The sequence below is a fragment of the Silene latifolia genome, chromosome 7 (genome assembly GCF_048544455.1).
Source record: "Silene latifolia isolate original U9 population chromosome 7, ASM4854445v1, whole genome shotgun sequence".
Classification (NCBI taxonomy): Eukaryota; Viridiplantae; Streptophyta; class Magnoliopsida; order Caryophyllales; family Caryophyllaceae; genus Silene; species Silene latifolia.
In genome coordinates, this window is record NC_133532.1 from 15,797,413 (window position 1) to 15,821,803 (window position 24,391).

Genomic DNA, 24,391 nt, shown 5'->3' on the forward strand with positions numbered 1-24,391 from the left:
TGATTGTCGTTTGGCCATGGGGGCTTCATCCTAAATGATTAACTTACATGCACGGATGAGTTCTGCCAAAGAACTTTGTTTAGAGATTTGAGAACGCTGGTTTTGTTCTATATCAAGAGGAATCTTGAATCGATAGTTTGCAGTTCTACCACCTGCGAGATTAGCAGCTGCAATACCAGAACTCGCAACAGCAGCACAAATAATTCCTTTAATTCTGAGATTTGCAAGGAGTGTTGCGTACAAAAAAGTTTTTTCCTGTGCCTCCTGGTCCATCTAAGAAAAAACAACCTCTTGCATTTTCTGTAACGCGTCTATAAATTATTTCATAAGCATACCGTTGTTCATCGTTTAACATGTTTACAACTTGTATGTCTTCAGAACTTACTGGAATATTAAGCTCTTCCTCAATTTCTTTCGTTTTTAAATGGCATAAATAAATGTTATCGAGTTTGAGATTGCCAAAATCAAAGGTATTGAAACTATTACCCATTGATTCAAGTATGCAACAAATATTTGCAAGAGTAAGCTGTAATACCTTATGTTGTTGAGTAGGAAAATTGTATGCGTAGTCCTCTAATAGCGAATCATAGTATTTATCCCACATCAATCTAGGATTTTTGGGCTTACAGTAAATGAGCAAAGTTGTAAACAATCTGCGAAACGCTGATGGCATCTGATATCTAACAGCCTCCTCTAAGCAATGTTCAATAGAGTTGTCTGCTTCAAGCAAACCACGCTTATACGCAGATTCTCTAAAAGAACCACAAAGGACACCATTTACTGAACGGAGATCTTCAAAAGACTTGGGCCCACGAATGTTTGAGAGTAGAAGACGTAAGTAATTTCGTTCTCCTTCAGAAGGATTTGCATAAACCAAGCGGCCTAGGGCAAATCCTTTTTCTCGGCGACTCCAAAATTTGTCCTTCCTTCGATTATGCCAAACATAAAATTCTGGAAGCTGATTATATAACAACGTCTGAGAAAAAATATCATTTTGGTTTTGCTAAAAAAAAAAGGCTGTTAACATTGTTCTTTTACGAGCGTCGTCGTTCAAAACGTTCCCAAGGTTTTCTCAAGGATGAAAACTCACAGTTTGCATGTTTGGTAAGTATACTTGTAAAGGAACAACGTTCGGATGTATCTCATTCATGTGGAATCCAAAAATCCTCCTTGCTGCTTCTGGTGGTGATATCCATCGAGCAGACTAGTAGGCTGTGATCTCATCAAACGATAACTGTTCTCTAGGATCAGTTACAGCAAATGATACGCGATCGTGTCCCTTGTATACGTACTTGTACATATACTTTACTGCTTTAAATGTTGAACATATCTCCACGTTTAGATGGCAGTCGTACTTCGCTAACAAATACGGATTGTAAGGAACAACCCATCGATTGTTAAGTTGGGATCCACGAACAGTTACACAAACACTGTACGCCGTCATCGATACATGGGATATGAATTGCGACCGCAGAACTCAAGAGGATAATGGTTTTTACAATGACCATTTTTCATGCACGAATTTGTAGGGTTGTCTTCGCCACATGGACCATGCATCATTTGACGAACGACCGCATAAAAAAGGTGAGGATTTTCAACAGCATCAGGCAGTTCGGCGGAAACGAATTCATCATATTGATCAGGTGTACGTATTTTACTATCAGAATCTAAAATGATTAGGAAATGTGCATGAGGTAGACCTCTTTTTTGAAATTCCATAACATAAATGTAACCTGCAACATTACCAAATATCTTACGCACATAGATGTCTTTCTTTAACTCAATAAGCTTTGAACGGAAAATTCGAGAGAGAAGATCGGGTCTATTATGTGATTCCTCAAAAGGTGATAATTCTCGTTCAATTTCGGGCCAACGTGGGTTGCACATAATGGTTAGGAATATATCCGGCTTTCCATAACGTTGTACAACCGTCATTGAACAAATATAACAGCGCCGGAAGTCACGATCACAGCCGATGAAGCTCGCGGACAGTATAAAACATGTACCAGTGTTACCACCACGTGTTTGACCAGCAGCGTAGCTATCAATAACACCTTGGTACAAATCAGCGCGAATCACATTTTGATTATTCCTTATGTAATCAAGTCGAATTGTCTCAATTTTGATATACATATCTACTATATACTGTTGGAGAAGTCCACTTCTTAATAATATCGAAGAGTTTGTTGGACGAATTTGTAAGCGATAGCAGTAGTACTCTCTACATGATACTTTTTTCTCCGATTCAGAAGTTCCTGCAACTGCAAGTAAAAATACGTTGTAGCCTCAGCATTAATGTAAAAACACAGAAAATAGATATGAAAGCATAAACCTTATTCTTCGTTATCAAGTAAATCTTCTACATTTTGTATAAGGACTTCATTTATTGGAAAAGTTGGGGGATCAGGACGACGTCTAGGGTTGCTACTAACTCGATAGATACGTCTATGCCATCCTGTTTCTCCGAAAGGAAATAAAAGGGATACTGTAAAGGATCATAGCAACCGTAGTAGTGTAATATTCTATGGCTTGTTCCAGAAGTTGCATATATGATGATTTCATGTCGAGGAGGTTCTGACGAATCTTCATCGTCAATCCAAATGGCAGCAACTTGCGATGTCGTAGGGGCGTTGTGAGTTCTTGCATCGGATCTGATTTTATTACAATTATACTCTCTTCGTCTATACCAACGTCCCTTACTGATCTAAAAAATTGCTGATAGGTCCAAATTATATACATTTTTACCCCAATATTTAGCTCCATTTTATATTTATTATGCACTAACTTTAGTGTTAATGAGCTAATATTTGCTTTTTAGTTCCATTCGTATGTTTTGTCGTGTTTTGTAGGTAGATAAGATTTTAGGAGCTTAATTCTACAACATTTGCATGTACTACCAGCATGAGCTAAGTAGATAAGCTAAGGAAGAGAATGGACCAACATGGAAGATGTGCATGGACTAACAATGCCAAAATGATGGACCAAAATGTAGATGTACAACAAATACAAATGCAAAATGAAGCCTACATTACAAGTCCACAAAATTCTACATAAGATGCTCAACTTAAGATGCTCTTAGGATTCTCATGGGATGTAAATTGAGTGATTAACCAAAGGCTTAAAGATGAGATTAATGGCTCACATGAGATTCTCTAGGCAATTACTCAAGCAATTAAGAGAAAATATTTGGGGTTGACTCCTTGTATTTACCCTAAGTTTCACTCCTCATTTCCTATATAAAGGGTGTAGACTTCAACAGTACACACCATCTTTCTACACAATTTCTCATAATTCTCTCTAAGTTTAGTAGTTAGATTAGTTTAGTTATTAGTTTAGTTTAGTTTAGATTTAATTTATGTTAATTACATTTCCTATTTACATTTCAAGTTATAAAACAATTTACATTTACAAGTTATTTATATTACAAGTATTGTTCTTCCATTTCCATTTCCATTTCCATTTCCAATTGCAAGGTAATTTCTAATTAATATTTTCATTATGTTTTCATTTATCATTAGTTTAATTTACATTTCCACCATGTTAGAGTAGTTTCTTTTGTCTAGGGAATAAAGGGAGTCATGCATAAAAAGTATTTGTAAAATGTTAAATTAGGTTGATATAATATTGTCTAATTGTTTCTATCACATGTTTGCACCTTAATGTTTAATCTTTGTTTAAGGCCTTACTCATAGATTAAGTTTGTTCATTCGTTCTAAAAGTCGAGAGGCATGGAATTGAATTAGACTATGCATGTGTAGTAGGACGACCTAGTCATGGACGAGAGTTTTTCTAGGACCCGGTCTATGGTTGACACTAATATCGTAAGGTGGGTGTCTCTAAGCCTAAACAATTAACGTTTTATCAACTCCTATGTTTAATTTAAGCATTTACATAATTTTCATGTGTGGCCCGACTTCCCTAGACTCCTTTTATCATTTAATTTATTATTTTCTAATCATCAAACCAATCAACAAACCAATTCAAACGATAACCGACCTCAAGGTAAAATTCACTCCATAACAACTAATTAACAACTCTCGTCTCTCTGTGGTTCGACCCCTATGTACTACATTCATCTGTTTTGCTAGGGTATAAATATTATCTTTGCATAGGTGTGCGATAGCCTATCAATTGCGTGTAGGGATTAAGAGCTAAATTCTCATCAAAATACGTACAACATTCTGCTCAATATCTGCAGAAATCTGGAGTCTTTGCCATAATTCTTGGTCTGTATCTAAGAAATACAACTGTATATATCTAGGCCGTTGTTCATTTGGCAGGATATCATTAATGAAACGATATACTTGACCTTGGACTCTAAATGTATAGATCCCTCGATTTCTCTGCGCGAGTTCACGGTTTTTTTAACTCCAAAGGATGTAAAAGCGAAAGAACTATTGTATAACATAATATATTTTCTGAAATTTTGTGATGCTGCATCGTTTGATAGGAAGAACATGCGGAGGTCAGTTGGCATCAAATTCTGAGCAAGACATATATCTCTTTGGCAGCAACAAAAGTTTTTTGATTCATTTTTGAAAAGTTTAGCGCCGCAGTGTGTACATAATGAAGGCAAAGGGAGAACGCGTGGATGATCCAGGGGGATTTGGAAAACCTTTAAATGTGTTAACAACATTTAAATAAAATTAGATGTGCAATGTGTAATTTGTCTGAAAAATATTTAAAATATTGGCAGAAACGAAGACGCTATATATATTTACTGGTAAAAATTTTTACCCTTTGGAGAAGTAGCTGAAGAAAGCGACCGATTTTTTTTTGGGGATGATTTGTACGGGAGCACGAAGCGATGTGCTTCAATAGATTCATGTTGTATAGCTTTTGAGGAGAAAATAAATACTCCAGGTAATATATCAACTAAAATATGTAAAACAAACAAACATAAGAACTAAAATTTAAAGAAAAAGGAAATATAATAATAAAGAAGACAGGAAATCTGTAATTACTGAAACAATATTAATGCATCAATCATTACAAATGAAGTTGTACATTATTAAGTTTTTTTTGTTTCCCTTTTTTTAAAAGTTTAAACAGAGTAATTTTAAGTCAAATTTAAGTCGAGTTTATTAGGCTATACAATTCTACAAACATAACATGTTAGTTAGTTAGATAGATAAAATTTAATAATATTTAAAAAATGTGAAATAGAACGAAATTGCTGAAAAAAGATTTAAGGCGTAAAACGTATAATGTTAAATAATTAAGTTATATGAATGTAAAAAGAGTTTGCAAAAAATAGCAGACAAAGTAAAAAAATTTCTCTTTTTTTTTAAAAAAAAATATTATGGAAGCATATGTAAACAAATTATCTATGACTTCTATATTTTTTGTCCTTTTTTTTCTCTATTGAAACTCTAACATAACAGGAAAATGAATTACTAAAGTAGGGTGTTACCGGATTTTTGAAAAAAATGCATTTACGAAGGATATATTACAGAATTTAAAAAAAAAATTACTTTCTCTTATATAGGCATTACTAAGGCAATATTCATCATTAGATGAAGGATTACAGAATGTTATAAAAAATATCTACTTTCGCTTATATTGGCATTGCGAACGCAATGTTCATCATTAGATCAAGTATATAAAATTCTATTATATTTAAGAAAGTTGTTATGTGAAAGAAATTCTGAATTTGTGGAAAAAAAATATAAAAAAACAATTGTGCAAAACGATATATAATATGTGAACTTTTAAATATTTCTTATTACTACTATATCAAAAAAGTTAAATTTAAGTAAACGTCAAAGTGTAAGTGTATGCGTTTAATAAATTAGGGGAAGAAAATAATTTTGTGTTTTATTTACTTACAATTTAAAAAAAATGACATTGACATTGCCAAGAAAAAAAAATTATAAAAAAATTCACAAACAAACTAATGTATTTAAATTTATATTCATTTTATAAAGGTATGCATATTTAAAATGAAGCGTCCATTGTTATATTTTCATTTTTTTGCCATTGAAAAGAAGTAATAAAATGTAAGAATGCGTGAAACAAAGTAAATCTAAAACTTTATGTAAATGAACAAAAAAAAAAATTTACATTCCTAAAGGAAAAAAATATTCGTTTTCTGTCTAAGGTAGGACAATTTTTTTTTAAACTACGACTACCAATGTAGAGCTTTTATAGATAACATAAAATGGCAAATTTATTTATAGAGTTAGTAGTTGCCGGATGACAACATCTGTTTCTTTGGAAAATTTTTTGGTATAAATATTAAAGTATAAATGAAAATGCATAACGGCTAGAAAACGTACTGATATACAGGGGGATAAAAAAAATATTATGTAGAAATGTCGCTACGATACAGTGCAAAGTTAGTGTCAATTATAAATATAACCTTTTTTTCAAAAATATTTTTTTTCGTAATTCTTATATCCGAAGCAATAGGGCAATCTTTTATTTTAAAAATAGAAAAAAAAATAACGAATTTGCTGTTTAATACATAATTTAACAGATTTATTAAGAGTCGAATTTTTTTTTTTTAAAAAAAGCCATTAAATAATAAAATTACGCATAGTTATCATGTACATAATTTTTTTTATTTGTGTTTTTAAACTAAGTAAATTTAAACGGTCGTAAATCGTAAATAGAAATTAAAAAAACAATTTATATAACCAGTATAAGTAAAAGGCAAAGTCGAACTAATAAGATAAATCTATTACGTTTAAATGATAAATAAATAATATAAATTCGTAATTGTAATTACACACATATCTGAATAATTTTGTAGAGATTTTGGAATTGTTTGACGACAAAAATATGTACAATTTGCATTAACAAATAAGATGGAGTACGTATAACTTTTATATTAAATATTGAATATCAATAATATCTGTAGCCTTTTAATTTTATTATTTCAGTTTAGTTTTTTTTTTTTTTTTTTTTACATTTAAATGCGTAAACATTAAAGTATACACACACACACACACACACACACACACAAAATCTCATAGCTTCAACAAAAAAAAAGGACGACGCGTAAGGAAAATATAACGCTTACACAGAAACGTTGGCACCTAGGTGAGTAATTTAACATGGTAACAATAGAAAGTTAGAATACAGTTACATCTAATTAATATGGTAATCCCATTAAACAAAAAATATTACTAAATAATGTAAAAAACAATCTTTCTCATACTAACCTTCAAATTCCCTTGAAAAGTTACAAAGTATTTCTTCTTTGTGTAGGTTGATCGTTTACCAGTTATTACCTGCAAAAGTTGTAGTTGTTATTCATGTACAGTACGAAAAAAAAATGTGAACATATAAATGAAGTTATACGCTATAATTTTTTTTAATTATATACTATATACATTATCTAAATACAATTTAAGTGAAAAGGAAAGCTATATTTAAATACAATTACATGCATATACTAACCCGAAATTATAGACAGACAACGTCGCGGTAACATGTACCTCTTCCTAACACTAACAGTATATACTAAACCATAAAAAAAATTACAGAATTTGGAAATACTTTTCAGATATAACAGAGACAGAAAATCTAGAGAGAAGAGAAATATTGTAAAGATATTTGCTGTAGTTATAAACCGAAGTGAATCTTAGGTACTTGGGTATTTAAACAAAGTATAGGTTGGAAGAAAAAATTTGGTTCCTTTATCTTCACAGAAAAAAAAATTAATAAAAACCGAACAAATGTCCTACGCTTAGCTTAACATGCATATGTATGTCTATCAAACTACAGCTAAAATGAAGATAGTAACAAAACAAAATATGCATGTGTGTACATGTGTAGCAAAATTACAATTTTCACTCTATTTTCACCTTTTTCACTTTCTTTTCACTTGCATAGTATGTCAGAAGTTATTAATGCATACATATCCTTTAATTTTTTGCATTTCAGAGTGCCACAAGACAAGTGGCAGTAGACAACAAAAACCAAAATTGCTCTATTACAAAAAAATTGCGAAAATTAGACGGATAGAAATAAACAATTTCACATAATATTAAGTAGATTTATTTCTATTCCGAATATGTTACCTTATATCTTATCCATTAAATATTTTCTATATGTAACAAAAAAAATTCTCATTGAAGACGAACACAATCCGTCACAATCTAAAGACGTATAGTTCCCCTCTCACAATATGCAATTGCCATTATGCATGGGGTGCTCCATTTTCCTACCAATTGCCCTCCAACTTGTGAAAGATTCGGCTAAGATAAACAGTTTAGTGCATTTTGTTTGTAGTTTTATATAAAATCGTCTTACACAGGAATTTTTAATGATAGATAATAAGGGGTAGTTCAGTAATGGCAGTAATTATATTGGTTCGATTTAGTCAGCGATTGTCATCAACTTTACTCAGAAGAGGGAGCTTGTTATCCACAATCCCTTTATTATAATGTGTGAGACTGTCTCATATGAGAATTAGTGTCGAGAAAATATGAAAAGGGCATCAGTTCTCCAAGGTGATAACATCAATGAAAAGTTCAGACGCAAATTACCCATTTGAAAGATTGAATTTCATCATATGCCCAAATTTATTACGTAAATAAAAAAATCAACAAAAAATAAATAAATTTATTATAATTTTGGAAAAAATTTAGTAAATTGACGATCAGAAGCTGTCGAGAATTCGTAGACTCATCAAATAAAATTCAGTGAATTGAGCTTGAATTTTATCGTCATTTCGTCCTAATTAATTTAAATCTGATAATGTAGAAAAACCCAAAAAAAATGAAATTTAAAAACTTCAAATTAACCAATGAAATATATGCAAGAAAAAATAGACAAGGTGGTTAATGGGTTTCGGGTGTAACCCTAATTTGATTTATTTTTTCAATTTCTGGAAATTGATTTGGGGAAAATTATTTGATTGATCTAAGAAATCAAAGGTGAGATTTGTGAGGGTGATTATAGCAGCGATAAAATCAAGAACAAAGAAACAAAACTTAAGAATTGAGAATACTGTAATAAACAACCTGATTCGATATGCTAATACCGTGTCCGAATTTCAATAAACATAAAGTTACACAGCATTACAACCTATAAGGAAGAGAGGAAGACGGAAATAAAAATTACATGAATTGGGAGAACACTGAAGAGGAATTAGTCGGTGTTTGACGATTTACTTATAAGAAATTTGGATGCAATATTTCATCAGATGATATTTCTTATATCTTATAAGAATTTTGGATGAGCAAAATTACAATTGAAATCAAAAGAAAAACATTAATATAGACTAAAAACTACAACAATCAAAACAACGACCCATGAAATCATATTCTTCATTATCCGAATCCAATCAGCCGTCTCTGTCTCAAAAAGTTTCTTGCATATCGTCATCGATGTCTTCCATATCATATTCGTCGGCCATATACTCAGCTTCATCCATACGAAGATGCAACATCCTGCAACATCGACGGCAACTAAGACGGTGGAGATGGCGACGGTGTGGTATCGGTGGTGATGGTGGTTAATGGGGTTGGGGTGTAACCCTAATTTGAGTTTTTTATTTCAATTTCTAGAAATTGATTTGGGGAAAATTATTTGATTGATCTAAGAAATCAAAGGTGAGATTAGTGAGGGTGATTATAGCAGCGATAAAATCAAGACAAAGAAACAAAACTTAAGAATTGAGAAATATTAGTAGGTGATAAAGACACAGGATAAGAAGGACAGAAGAAAAAGTTGTACTGGGTGGCTTTTTTGTAAAATATGACGTCAGTGAGGGACAGAAGCAGGTGAAATTGTGTGTCAGACAGCCATCCTCTTTTTTTATAAGATATAAGAAAAAAAACTTGTTCCTTTATTACTAATAAATGTGTCATCTTTTTAAATAATAGGACTTTCTCACGGTGTGACACGATCTTACACAATAACTACTGTTTTTATATTGAAGATTTTTAGATGGAAAATGAGATAGTGACACTAGTCGGCACTCACTTTTTATACCACTAAGGGTGTATTTGGATTGAGAGATTTGGAGGAAAATGGAGGAGAGGGAATTTGAAGGATGAGAAATTCATTACTCCCTCTGTCCCGATCATTTGTTGTCCTTTTTAATTTTTGGTGTCTCAGTCAATTGTTCTCCTTTCTATTTTAAAAATGAACTTGATGAGCAATTTGATTATTCACATTCAAATTGGCCCTCTCCTCTTTCATTGGTCTTTGTACCAAAACTAAAGGACAACAATTGACCGAGACAGATGGAGTATTTGGTTTGCAAAATGAAGGTTGAGGGATTTGGAGGGAAAGAGAAATAGATCTAGATCTCTCAATTTCCCTCCTACAAGAAAAATTATTTCTCCTTCAACATAGACAAGATTTTGAGGGAAAATCACCTCTTTCATTCTCCCTTCCCTTCCCTTCCCTCATTCTCCTTACCCTCCCTTTCCCTCCACTTTTGATATCCAAACAAGGCATAAGGCTATTTTAGTAAATTATCTTTCATTTTCATTTCCCTCAATTATTTATTGAATTTCAAATTCATTTAGTAATTAAGGGTAATATTGGAAATGTAATTATTATAAAAAATTCATGAACATTTACTGGTGAATCACGAGGAATTTATTGCATGTGTGATGAGTGGCAGATTAACATTCTACACACTAGAATAATTTGAAAGGCAGTACGAAAGGCAGATGTTAAGAGAGAAAAAAAATCAAAACCCAACGTTCATGATATGTAGTCAAACCTCTGGTACTAAATTATAATTAGTGTGTATATATAAATATATTCAGAAAATTTTGATTTTAACACTCGGAAGTGATGAAGGTATTATACATGTCATGTCTCAACGTCATTTTAAACTCTAATAGGTAGATAAATTCACATCGGCAATAAGATAATAAGGTAAGTGTGCATTTAATTTGGTTGCAAATTCCATTTTTATCCCTATAAGTTTTAGCGTCAAACTAAAGTATTCGATAGAATTCTAACTAATTTTATGTGTCGTGCTTTTTCACTTACGCATTTTACTCTTTTATATACGTTTTTTACGATTTTACCCTTGTCTTATCTCCCTTACTCAAAACCAATACTACTTACTCCTTCATTCATATCTCATCGACAACCCTCCTTCTACCATTTATCCAATTTTCAATTTTACCAACACATTATATCTCTACATTTTTCCGGTCCCTTCTTTTCTTATCAGCACTCAAAACAAGAAAAAAAAAGAGTAACCCTTGCCAACATCATTCACCCAATCTTGTGTCACTCATAGCCTTGTCGAACCACTTCTTGAACCACGATTGTTGGTTGACCGACGACCCCCGTCCCCTATCAAACATGTTGTCCACCTCTACCGGACAATCTAATGTCACCTTAAAACCCCACCCCTATCGGACCACCTCTTTGTCAGACGAATCCAACACCTTCCTCTAGCGACCCCACCCCCTGCTATCTCTTTCGCCCAACATAACCTCTGTGACCGCCTTACCACCACCTTTAATTGGAGAAAAACCCCATTTTATAACAGGCCTTAGTTCAAAACTATAGTTAACTCAATGAAAAAAAGTTTGTGCGATCCAATTATTAAAATGGAGTAAGTAATTGTTTATGTAATTTATATAGTTAGTACTCTAAAACGAATGCAATGACCTCCTAATAAGGATTAACATAGGAAATAAGTCTATTGGTGTCATGAATTTTGTAACCATATTTTGTGAAATTGTTGGCAATTTGGTATGTCCAATAATATTGTATTACGCTATTAAATTCTTCTAACTAGTAATTACATTACTAGTCTAGATCACTAGTCTAGATCACTAGTCTAGACCCCATGAGAATGTACGGTTTTTAGATTGTAATGTATTTCCTCCATTCAACTCCACTTTACCACTTTCTTTTTTCACGTTTGCCAACGCATGTTTTACGCGTTAAATATCGTTAGCTACGTATTTGCAAAAATTATAAAAATTAGATATTTTTAATGTACTCGGAAAGACGAATCAAACAAGATACCACATGAATATATTTCCACTTATGTATCAAGAAAAAATCGAAATTGAATACACAATTGTGAATAGTGTACAAAAGTGAAATAGGTAGAGTGGAGTTGAATGGAGGAAGTATACAGAAATTAGTATTTAGTAATTAAATTATAAATTTAAATTTTAGTGTCTACAATTATTAATGTGTCGTATTAAGAAGTAGAAAAGTGAAAGTTGAACATTTATACACTTAAATATGCCTAAGATTAACATTTTAGAATGGACCCAGTCAGGGGCGGACCCAGGATTCGAAATAAGGGGTAGCGAAATTTATTTTCCCATAATTGTAAAAAAATGAATACCACGAGATAATAAATCTAAGTCATGAATTCCAAATTACAAACTTAAATATTAATCTAATTGTAACCGGCGAGTTCTCATATTTTAAAAATGGTCTACGAGTTCTTCGCCACTAATCTTACAAAATAAATCTCTCTCTATAAACGCAACCAAATTGTCATTTAACAACTCATCTCCCATGCTATTGCGAACTTTATTCTTTATATACGTCATTGCTGAGAAAGCCCTTTACACAGTTGCTGTCGCCACAGGAAGAACCAATACAAGCTTGAGAAGCAAGTAGACCTTTATGTGGACCAAATATTTTCTCGTCTCAACAAGCTTCATGGAAAGATCGTTTAGACTCTCTAAATTCCAAAATCTGTCATCACTTCGAACATCTTCAACAAAATTTCCATGTTGATATTCTAAATGTTGTAAATCGGTACTTGAAAATTCACAAGGATAGAAGCGAGCAAGTCGAACCAATTTACCAATATCAAATGCAGAAAACTGATCTCTAGGATGGAAGCATGACATAAAAATAAGCATATCTTTGCTTCTCTCATCAAATCTATCATCAATTTCTTGCACAATCTGATCAATCAAACTCAAAAACACGTTGATTCGAAAATGATGTAGATTATCCACTTGTTTCTTTCCGCGCCTGTATCTCCTCGGAACCACATACATATCACTCATGATAGCAACACTGATTTCATATTTTTGACAAAATGATGTCACCTTTTCCATGTGAGCAATCCACCCATCTTCTCTAATCTTCTTTAAATTCTTTGTTGTCACATCAACAAGAGCTATAGCATTCACAATATCTTGATCTTTCTTTTGTAAAGCTTTGCTCAATGTATTAGTAATCCCAAAAATAGTAATCATCAATTGCCCAATAAATACATAATCAAATGTTCGCATAGTATATGCAAGACTCTCCACCTTTACTAGCTTACTTCCATCACAAAATTGACCAATGGCATCAAGAACATCAAGAATGCTAGGAAATAAATCAAACACACTCAAAATGGTTTTAAAGTGAGATCCCCAATGAGTATCACGTGGCCTACTTAAACCTTTCTCTTGATTTAAGCCACTTCTAGATACAAGTTCACCCTTTTGTAATGCTTTTAGAATATTTCCAGCTTGTTTTTCTCGGAGAATATCTTTACGTTTACAAGAACTTGCAATTACATTAAGTAAAGTGGCAAGGGAATCAAAAAGGACACTACAATCAACATTTTTCTTAGTCACTGCAACAAGTGTAAGTTGAAGTTGGTGAGCAAAATAATGAACATAATAAGCATAAGGAGACTCCTTCATGATTAAGGTTTTAAGACCATTAATTGAACCTCTCATATTACTAGCACCATCATAGCCTTGACCTCTAACACTAGAAAGAGTAAGAGAATTTGCTCCAAGCAACTTTTCTATCGCAGCTTTAAGTGTTAAGGAAGTAGTGTCACCCACATGCACAATACCCAAAAATCTTTCTTTCACCTCTCCTGTTTTATAATCAACATACCGCAAACAAAGAGTCATTTGTTCTTTATCAGCTATATCGGCTGACTCATCGGCAAGTATACCAAAAAAACCCACCATGTAGTTCTTCTAAGACTTTCTTAGTGGTCTCCTTTGCGAAAACACTAACAATTTATTTTTGGATTCCAGGTGCTATGAGAGTACAATTACCAGGTACCTTTTTATCAAAAAGAGCTCGAGCCACATTACTATCACGCTTTGCAAATGTTTTCCTAAGCTCTAGGAAATTACCTTGGTTTAAGGATTCATCACTTTCATCATGACCACGAGATGCCAACCCTTGTAGAGTAATGAACCGTAATGCATTTATTGCAGCTTCCAATCGAATGCGATAATCATTTTTAGCTTCTTTGGTGTAATTTTCAAAGCAACACATAATAGAAGATTTTTGTTTATTAAAAACATCAAAATTCTTCATGGCATTATTATGAGCACTCATATGATTACCAACATGTTTATTAAATGCATCCGTTTTGCTCCAAGTTCTGAACCCCCCATTCACAAATGCCTCACCACCGGATATGGATTCACTTTTGAATAAATAACAAACAAAACAAAATGCCGCATCCTTTTCTTTACTATACTCCAACCAAGGCTTAAACTTATCAAACCACACAACAACAAAGTTACGCTTTGTCTTCGGAAATTTGTGATCACGAGGTTGGCATGGACCTCTTCGAACATAATCTCTTCTTATTATATCACGATCATTGATGTGGAAATCTGTTAAATTTCTCCTTAACCCAGGATCGCGTGGAAGAGAAATAACATCGAAATCGGTCAACCTATCTAAAATTGGCTCTTTGGAAAGATGGGAACTAGTACCTATTTCGGTATCACCATGTTGGGGCTCTTCAATTTCAGTTGGTTCATCTAAGGGGCTTGAACTCCGGTGATTTTGTGCATCATCATTGTGATGTTTTTTCGGGAAAAAAATTGTAATAGGCGTCGTATTAGTTCTCTTTATTCTGAGAATTTTATATTAATCGTTATTATATATTCAAGTTAACAATTACTAAAATTTAATCATAAATCTATAATAGCTAAATTCTATTAACATTATCCAAGCTTTTACAAAAAGACTTGGTTGTTCACTTGTACTTTTCTACAGAAAGATCAAAGTATGACCAAAATAAAGAGGAAATTGTTTGACTAAACTCTATTATAGGCACAACTTTTGGTGGAAAGTTCATAGAGATTAGAGTAGTACTTTTCAGAAGAATCAGAACCATTAACCATACCCACGCTCTTTCTCCTTTTGACTCAATTTTTCAATTTTCATTGCTGCAACTTTTACTCCTAAATCATACTCTCTTTATATCTCTCTTCATTTATTCAATTAAACAAACTACTCCTCAAATTACCCATAAATCGTTATTCCTCTATCATAATTCATAAATCATAGATTTTATTAATCATTCGAATTTCAACTATCCGAGTATTCAATCTGTGCTAGTTTATCATATTTATCATATTTATCAAATCATCTATCTTACTACTCCAAATTAAATCACAACATTAATTTAATTTCAAAAGAAAGAGTTCATAAATCATAATTACCTTGAAACAAAGGAGGCTAATCAGCTTTAATGGCGACTATCAATTTCACGGCGCGTTGGCGGCGGGATTTGGGGAAGAAGAAGAATCGGGCAAGCAAGAAGCAATGACGGTAACTCGGCAAGTACTAATTTCGAGGAGCAGTTTTTTTTTTTGGAACAAATAAAATAAATGATATTGTTAAGTTTAAAATTTGGAATATTTTGTATTCGTATATTGGTTGAGTTAATTTAGGAAACACAACTATTTTTAGGGAGATTTAACTTCCCATATTACAAATTTAATAGCATAATTATAGCATATGGTTAATTAATGGGGTTGCAAATAATTCTTTTCTCAAAAAAAAAAATTCAGATGGGCTAGCAGTTGCTACCTGTTGCTACTCTCTACGTCCGCCCCTGGACCCAGTAAACATGATCCTATGTAAAGGAGTCACAGATTGACATAGCACAAATTTTAACTGCCTATTCCTCCTCAAAGATTTCATAAATAAGATCAAAATCACAAACATGAGAAGGGAGAATTTTCTGTTAAAAGTGGATATGTTTTTACTCTTAGGGAGTATCTAAATATTTTCGCTTCAATTAAGGATCAGAATAGCATTGTTTCCTCTTCTAAAGCTTTCTGTAAACGGAAGCTTTGGTAGCTTAATGGCCTTATACTTGGAAAATTTTAGTTTGGAAAATTCTTTCCGATACCCTCCCTCTTGGTGATGAGTTTGCTCGAAGAAATATTTTTATGGACTACAACTATTCACTATGGAAAGATTCAAACTCTGTCGAGTCTCTTAATCACCTTTTTAGAGACAGTGTTGTGGTGAAGAAATTATGGGCTTTTTATCCGTTAGGCATTAATGCGGATTATGCGAATTCTGTTCACTTTGCTAATTCGCTTATCAACTGGTTCTCTTATTTCTCTTCCTTTGATGACTCTTCAACACCAACTAGTTTGTTCCTCTCAGATTTATAGAGTATTTGGTGTACTAGGACTAACATTATTTGTAGGGGTGACACTTTGTCCGTTGATCACTTCTTTCATCTACAATTTAATTCCGCACAATATGCTCCTTCTGCTCTGAATCATCTAAGTTCTCTCGTCTTGTTTGGTCGGCCGGGGGAGGACGATGATTTATGTGCGCTTAGGGAGAATATTCGAAATAGCATCCCGTTTCATTTGATGGGTGCTGGCTCTAATTTTTAGGTTATCCGTGCTAAGGTGGAAGTTGGGTTCATTCTCCTCATGCCTCGTGTGGTTGGGTGGTTTATGGGGGTAATGGTGTTTGTCTTAATAGATCAGCGTATGGTTTCTTAGTTGATACGGATTTACAAGCGGAAGCCATTAGAATTTGTGACCTTCATACATGGGCCATTAGCTCCAATTATTTGCATCTTGACGTATCATCTGATTGTTTACAAATTCTGCTTCAAATTGCAGGGGTTGAGCGTCCACATCACAAGACCCTTGGTATCGTTAAAGATATCAACCTTTTGCTTGCGTCTTTTCACTGTATTTGCTTTAGTTTTATTCCTCGTAGTTTAAATAAGGTTGCCTATAACCTTGCTAGGAGTATTATGGGTTTGTAGCACTACTTATAGTTTTACAGCTGCCAAAAAAAAAAAAAAAAACCTTACCAGGACACATATGCTAACTTTCATGATATGGTGCAATTTCAACATTTTGTTATGAAACTAACAACGAAAATGACATATTCAAGCATTCATACTATTAAAAACTGAGTACGGAAACCCTACCTTTTAGCAAATCTCCACAAGCACAAGCACAATACTATAAATCCTATTCTATGAAGTCTCCACCCTCAATTAACCAACTAATTCCTATCACAATAGGTTCCTACAATAATAATACATATATAATCCCTTATTACAACTATATAATTACACAAATCCCCAATTAAAACACTCAAATGACAAAACCCCCAAATTATAGGGCTTGGGTAACAACAAAAGAGATTAAAAGAATACATAAAGACTCACAAGCTGAAAATTAAAAGACAAAGAAAAGACGGACGATGATGTTATATCTTCAAATCCAAGGTTGAATCTTCTCAAAAGATGATAAGAATTTTCTAGAGAGGGTTTAGCGAGAGTTTTAGGGTTTAACGAGAGAGACAAAACACTGTTTATGGCCTTATGATGTGTGACACCCCGCGATAAAGTGGAAAATATAACTAATAAATTAAAGCGGAAATTTATGAGATTTTAAAAACTTTTTATTACAAGTTGAAGATTAACACGCGGGTGCCAAAAAAAAGTGAAACAAACACTACAATAGACAAACTTAGGTTATTACAACCCAAGTCTAGAAAGCGGGGAAAAGATATCCCACGAATAAACAAATAAAGGGTTTCTAAACTAGCAAACTAAGGTCCAAGGGTTTAGTTCTCGCTAGCCCACACGTCTTCCCCACGTAAGCATCTGCACCACCTGTCATTCATGTAAACATGAACGCCACAGTCAGTGGGGAGTAACTCAGGGTTCTCCCAGCCACAATATGTCGAAACATAGATAAACAAGAACATATTAGAACATCATGAATATAACTATTTGATGCAAGCACTCAGACATGAGACTAACATTCAAAACATGCGTAGTCAATCATAGATAAGGCATATGATACATCCAACTTTGAAAACCAAACCACATACAATACATGAAATAGGACTACTAACATCACATAATAAGCAAAGCATCCGGCTCAGAGGCTACCTTTAAAGCATGTCCGAGACACAAGTCCTTAAGTACCTTGGCTCAGCGGTTACCTTTAAAACATGTCCAAGGCACAACCTCTAAAGTATCTGGCTCAGCGGTTACCTTTAAAACATGTCCAAATACTACAAACAAGTGTCCGACTCAGAGGTTGCCTTTAAAACATGTCCGAGACACAACATATAAAGTATCTGGCTCAGCGGTTACCTTTAAAACATGTCCAAATAATACAAACAAGTACCCGACTCAGAGGTTACCTTTAAAACATGTCCGAGGTACAACAAACAAGTATCTGGCTCAGCGGTTACCTTTAAAACATGGCTAAATACAACAAACAAGTGCCCGACTCAGAGGTTACCTTTAAAACATGTCCGAGGCACAACAAATAAGTATCTGGCTCAGCGGTTACCTTTAAAACATGGCCAAATACAACAAACAAGTATCTGGCTCAGCGGTTACCTTTAAAACATGGCCAAATACAACAAACAAGTGCCCGGCTCAGAGGTTACCTTTAAAACATGTCCGAGGCACAACAAACAAGTATCTGGCTCAGCGGTTACCTTTAAAACATGGCCAAATACAACAAACAAGTGCCCGACTCAGAGGTTACCTTTAAAACATGTCCGAGGCACAACAAACAAGTATCTGGCTCAGCGGTTACCTTTAAAACATGGCCAAATACAACAAACAAGTGCAACAAAAAAGCACAACAAACAAGCACATAGAACGGGATTATTAATGTCACATTCATACTTATGGCTTGCATCTCACCATAAGTACGGATGAGAACATCAATCCCGACGACCTTATCGCAACTAGAGGGCCTATGGCTCACCCCTAGTATCCGATAGGACCGTGACTCAGGGACGGGATGATTAATGTCATATTCATACTTATGGCCTGCATCACCATAAGTACGGATGAGAACATCACTCCCGACGTTTATACCGCAACTAGAGGGCCTCAGGCTCACCCCTAGTATCCGGTAGAACCAAGACTCACACAACCGAACAATACTAGACATTATCAAGAATATGACCCTTTATAAATAACTATTTAATAATAATAACTCCTACTTGTCTTATATTAATAGATACTCCATTTTCCAATTTAACATGCCGGTTAAATAAAATATAATAAATAATAATGAATAAATTTCGTTATATGAAATTACGGAATAAAATGTGACCAAGTCCAAGTGACTCATTTATGAGCCCAATAATTAAATCATGTGACAAGCCCAATTGACTTAACAAGTCAAGTCCAATAGATAAGATGCAACAAGCCCAACTGAATACATAAGTAAATGAACGACATTAACTAATTACGTTATATAAAATATGAGACGGGAATTTAATTATTCAAACGAAGCAAAGTTGGCACCAAAAGTCCCCATAATATAAATGTGGCCCAATAACTTAATCATGTAAACCCAACTAAATAAGTATGACGAGTCCAATTAAATTAACGATTCAAACCCAAATGAATAGATATGACAATCCCAACTTACTAAGTATAACTAGTTCAATTCCTTAACCTAGCTAGCCCAATTTATCCAACATTACTAGCCCAATTACCAAGATCAAATGAGCCCGACAACTAAGTCGAATGAGCCCAACAAAATAAATGTGTGAGAGAACGATATTAACGAATTACGTTATAAAAATATGAGACGGAAATCAATTATTTCAAATAAACCGAACTTGCGCCAAAACCAACTCGACCCACGACCCTAGTGGCCGTTGAACAACCCCACGCCTATCACGACGAGCCAAGGACAGCCCAAATTCGTGACCACCCTACACCTAAGTTTCATTTGTAAACAGGACGGAAGTTAGCAGTTTACACTCACCCAAACAAGCTTCCCATACCCGTCCAACACGGTCCAAACATCCACCAGGCGCCCCACCTATACCGACCTGGTACTAACCCACAAATCCGGCCACCCAACACGCCCTACAGCAGACCAAACAGCACATATCACCCTTGTTCCGACTGCCCCAAATAGAGGACAGGACCGTCCCAAAAACAGACCATTACCAACAACGATTCAAGACAGAAATTCGAGCATAGCAAGACGAAACCTCCATGTAAATTACACAAATGAAAATAAGCATAAAGGACACACTTTAACACGAAAAGGGTTTAAAAACGAGTTTAGGGGGGAAAGTATCGACTCATTGTCGAGTAACCTATCACCGTTACCTATAGCTCTCGAATTCCGAGTAAAAAGGTCCATAACAAGAGCCTATCCTCAGTCTTCAACTAAAAAGGAGGAAAAACGAGTAACATGGGTACAAAACCGAGTTGTCATTTAAGACGGTATTTTCGAACTTCTACAAAATCAAGACTTTATTACCTTAAAAGAGCGAGGAAATGACGAGGAAGCTAATGGTACAAAAATAATGGAGTTTGGTTGAGAAATAAGGGAGAAATCTTAGTTTGAAGCTCGACAAAAATGGCGTAGTACGTAGGGATGGCAGTGGGTCGGGGACCCGACCCAGACCCTTTGGGTCGGACCCTAATGGGTCGGGTCTGGGTCTGACTTTTTGAGACCCGAACGGGTATGGGTCTTAATAATATATTTCGGGTCTGGGTCCGGGTCTGATTTATTGGACCTGGACCCGACCCTGACCCTGACCCTAAACCCGTATAATTTTAAAAAAATAAAAATGAAAACTTCAAAGTAATAAACAGGCAGACGGGTTCCATTTTCCATTTTGTTTCCTCTCATTCGTCTCATCCCTCTTTCTTGTTCTAACCATCACATTGTTACATTAGCACACATCTAGGTAGCACCAAAACGGACACAGACACGGATACGGACACGACACGGACACGTGACACGGCATCCCATGATATTTAGGACACGGGACACGTTATTTAAATTTAATAATATATATATTTTTTAGTTATAAGCGTTTGATTTTATTTTTGTAAAATATTTGATATTAAATTTAAATATTTAAGGTAAAATTTGGCATTGATTATATAACTCGTTTTCATTTCCAACCAAACCTATATTCTAATCAATCTCTTTCGACATCTCATTTTTCTTCTAAACAACATCATTCACCTCAAATAATGTCAAAATAACAAGGACACGCGTCGGACACGTGCCCAAATACCATGGACACGCGTCGGACACATGCCCAAATAAAAGTAGGAAGTTAGACACGGCTTTATAGGTGTCCGACACGTTTAGGCGTGTGTCCGATGAGTGTCGGTGTCGGACACGAGACGTCTGATTAAGAGAAGTGTCCGTGCAACCTAGGCACACATTAGTCAAAACATGCTTCATTACCATCTTTCTCCCTTCATCTTTTTTCATCTCCTTTTATCTTTCCTCTTTTTACAACCTACCTGAAGCCGCCACAACCAGTTGAACGACGCCCGGTACCGGCAACGACAAGCGACAGTCAGCAACGATGATCGACGACCCGACGATAACGACGTCCTCCTCTTATCTTGTTCAATTCCTTTGTCAATTTAATTAATTTAACTCTCTAATTCATCCCCCTTTTCTAGGGTTTTTTATCTCTTTTCAATTGATATCTTGGTATTAGATTGTTGATTTTGAAAGGTTGAAATAATAATAAACTACATGATTTGAAGTGGTTGATCTTTGTTTGCACAGTGAATGTTAAAAAGGTGAGCTTCCAGATCTGAATTAGCCGTGGCTTTTGAGCTTTGATAATATATTAGATCTGAATTTTGAATTTGTCTAAGACCCGTGGGTAGACCCGGACCCGACCCGGACCCCTTGGGTATGGGTACGGGTCCAATTATTTTAGACCCTTTAGGGTCTGGGTCGGGTCCGGGTCCAATGTTGGGGGTCCGGGTCTTGCCGGACCCGACCCAGACCCGACCCATTGCCATCCCTAGTAGTACGGTTGTTTGTGGTTTGCTGCTGATGCTTTTGTTTTTCGACATTAAGAAGAAGAAGAAAAGGGAGTAAGAGGTGGGTCACGGCACTCATATAATAACAATAATATCTAGTAACAACAACAATAATAATAATATATAATAATAATAATAATAATAATAATAATAATAGTAATAATAATAATAATATATAAATATATAATAAAGAGATATTTTAAAAGTAGAGTGTAGGATGTTAGGTGGGCGCGATGTGTTTTCGAATTCTGGTTGGTCCGGATCAAAGTAGGTACAAAGTGAAATGTGACGGTCTATAACTAGACGGAATAAGGTCTCGAGTTTAATTTTAACTTGAGACGGAAACCAATATTATTACTGTCACTATTATTATCCGACCAAAAATACGATACATATATTATTATATAAATCATGCCTTAAAGATATAATTTAATCGTACGTATTTTCATATAAATGAGCTTTTATATAATACGTTTATAAAAATCGTTTTTGACATAAAATTAATTAGATTGAACAATTCAAAAATATATAACAAAATAATTAATCGGTTTAATAAATTTTAACTGTCAAAAGGGGAAATTCGCGGGTGTTACATGATGAGTCATAATTATATACATGTTTATGCCTCCTCTTAGTTACTTTTGATATGGTTTTCGTGCTAGTTTATATTAATTACATGCTTTTTATGCTAGAATGTCGATACTTCTGTTGTTTGGTGTTTAATGCAGGAATTATGCATTTATCGAGCAAAGGAATGAAATGAGCACCGCGGAGTGGGCATGCAGGAATACACAGAGCATGACACGAGAATATAGAAGAGTAAAGGAAGAGAAGTGAAAAAGACAACACGAAGAAAAAAGCTGAAATGGGAAGAATACTCGATCTAACCTAAGCACACTCGATCGACTGGGAGTGTACTCGATCGAGTGCACCTAAGCTCGATCGAGTACACATCAAGCTGAGACTTTCGCGCAATTTCCTTAAGTCGGTTACACTTCATTATAAATATCCAATTCGTACCCTATGTTATGTTTACGCTTCTTATTTACCCTAGAAACTCTCTTAAAACCCTTAGTTTAGTTTTATTGCTATTACTTTCAGATCTACAACTCATTTTATCTTAATTTGCTACGGTACTTAATCATTCTTCAATTGTTATTCAATCAAGTTTATTGTAACACCCCTAATTTCCATAATATAATTCTATAATTTATTTTCCCATATTTTATATTTTATTTTCCGGGAAAATATCCGTCTTTTATCTTTTGGGCTCGTTGGGCTCGAAAAACAATGAAGACCCGTTTCTCCTTTGGGTCTCACGTGAATCTTAGTGTTGATGGGTGAGTTTTGGGCCTAAACCTAGAATAAACCCATGAGCTTCTCTATAAATATGAAGGGAAACCAAACCCTTGCTCTTCTTTTCTCATAATCTCACAAAACCCTAAACCTAATTTATCTCCTCCTCTCTTCCTCCTTGTGCCGCGCGCCACCCTACCTAGGGTTTCGTACCGTTCTTCCTCTTCCTCCTTCCTTCATCGTTCTTCGTGCTTAGATCGATCCTACTTCTTGGATTTATCTATCTTCTTCGTAAGTTTTTATGTTTTCGCATAGTTTTATAGTTTTTATAGTTTTTATATATATAGTTAGTGTATTTATTAGATTCGTTATCTTTGGCACGTGGATGATTTAATGAAGGCGTGGAAGTTGCTCCTGGAGAAGACGTTTATATCGTTGAAGACGATCTTTAGGATTATTTGCTTAATAAGGTAACTAGGTGTTTTCTTTTAATTGTGTTTATGCCAATTGATGTAATTAATATGATTTAATGAATGTTTTGTATGATTAGTACATGTTTGATTGTTTATTATCATGTTAATTATGTTTTCACGCGTTTGTATATGTTTTAATGTATTAATTGTGTATCGTATGTTGTTTATGTGTTTATTATGGGTGTCATGAGCGTAATTAGGGTTTCCGAATCAAACCCTAATGGCGGCATGATAGGCGGCCAAGAGTGCTCCCCAAAGTTATAGCTAAAGCTAGTATAACATTGATGATGATTCAAGTGTTATAGCTAAAGTTAATACAACTTTGGGTAGTTACTCTAGTTATGGTTGAGGCAACTATAACATTGAAGTACGAGATAAGGTTATAGCTGGAACTAATATATCCTGAGATTTATGGCTCAAGGGTATGGTTGGGACTAGTATAACTTTGTGTTTCGTGCCAGGGTTATAGTTGAGGTAAGTGTAACTTCAAGTCGTATATGTTGAAGTTATAGTCGAGGTTACTATAGCCTCGCATCCAGAGTTTATGTTATGGTTAGGAATATTATAACATTGCATGGTTAATGTTAAAGTTATAGCTGAAGTTACTATAACATTGGTTGCT

The 24,391-nt window shown here is 34.4% G+C and overlaps 3 protein-coding genes and 2 non-coding genes across 5 annotated transcripts; all 5 read right to left on the reverse strand.

Moving 5' to 3' along the window:
- Positions 1–30: 30 nt before the first annotated feature.
- On the reverse strand, positions 31–1,444 carry LOC141589779 (uncharacterized). The gene is made up of 3 exons (XM_074410403.1): positions 1,256–1,444; positions 336–976; positions 31–214 (listed from the first exon to the last, which is right to left on the reverse strand). The coding sequence occupies exons 1-3, from the start codon at positions 1,442–1,444 to the stop codon at positions 31–33; spliced, it is 1,014 nt and encodes a 337-aa protein (XP_074266504.1).
- A 6,994-nt stretch (positions 1,445–8,438) lies between these two features.
- On the reverse strand, positions 8,439–8,530 carry LOC141593412 (small nucleolar RNA Z101). The gene has a single exon (XR_012521496.1). It is a non-coding gene; the product is annotated as a small nucleolar RNA Z101 (small nucleolar RNA).
- A 74-nt stretch (positions 8,531–8,604) lies between these two features.
- Positions 8,605–8,684, reverse strand: LOC141593415 (small nucleolar RNA snoR14). Its single transcript, XR_012521499.1, has one exon. It is a non-coding gene; the product is annotated as a small nucleolar RNA snoR14 (small nucleolar RNA).
- A 3,831-nt stretch (positions 8,685–12,515) lies between these two features.
- Positions 12,516–13,877, reverse strand: LOC141589780 (uncharacterized). The gene has a single exon (XM_074410404.1). The coding sequence runs from the start codon at positions 13,875–13,877 to the stop codon at positions 12,516–12,518; it is 1,362 nt and encodes a 453-aa protein (XP_074266505.1).
- A 52-nt stretch (positions 13,878–13,929) lies between these two features.
- Positions 13,930–15,056, reverse strand: LOC141589781 (uncharacterized). The gene is made up of 2 exons (XM_074410405.1): positions 15,028–15,056; positions 13,930–14,785 (listed from the first exon to the last, which is right to left on the reverse strand). Exons 1-2 carry the CDS (start codon positions 15,054–15,056, stop codon positions 13,930–13,932), a joined length of 885 nt encoding a protein of 294 aa, XP_074266506.1.
- Positions 15,057–24,391: the final 9,335 nt, after the last annotated feature.

Coding starts and splice junctions, on each gene's coding strand:
- LOC141589779 (XM_074410403.1), bottom strand. CDS start 1,444: ATGACGGCGTACAGTGTTTGTGTAACTGTTCGTGGATCCCAACTTAAC. Junction 977..1,255: donor ACGATCGCGTATCATTTGCT/GTAACTGATCCT, acceptor ATTTTTTCTCAG/ACGTTGTTATATAATCAGCT. Junction 215..335: donor ATGTTAAACGATGAACAACG/GTATGCTTATGA, acceptor TGCAAATCTCAG/AATTAAAGGAATTATTTGTG.
- LOC141589780 (XM_074410404.1), bottom strand. CDS start 13,877: ATGGTGGGTTTTTTTGGTATACTTGCCGATGAGTCAGCCGATATAGCT.
- LOC141589781 (XM_074410405.1), bottom strand. CDS start 15,056: ATGGTTAATGGTTCTGATTCTTCTGAAAA. Junction 14,786..15,027: donor GGTTCTGATTCTTCTGAAAA/GTACTACTCTAA, acceptor TAAAATTCTCAG/AATAAAGAGAACTAATACGA.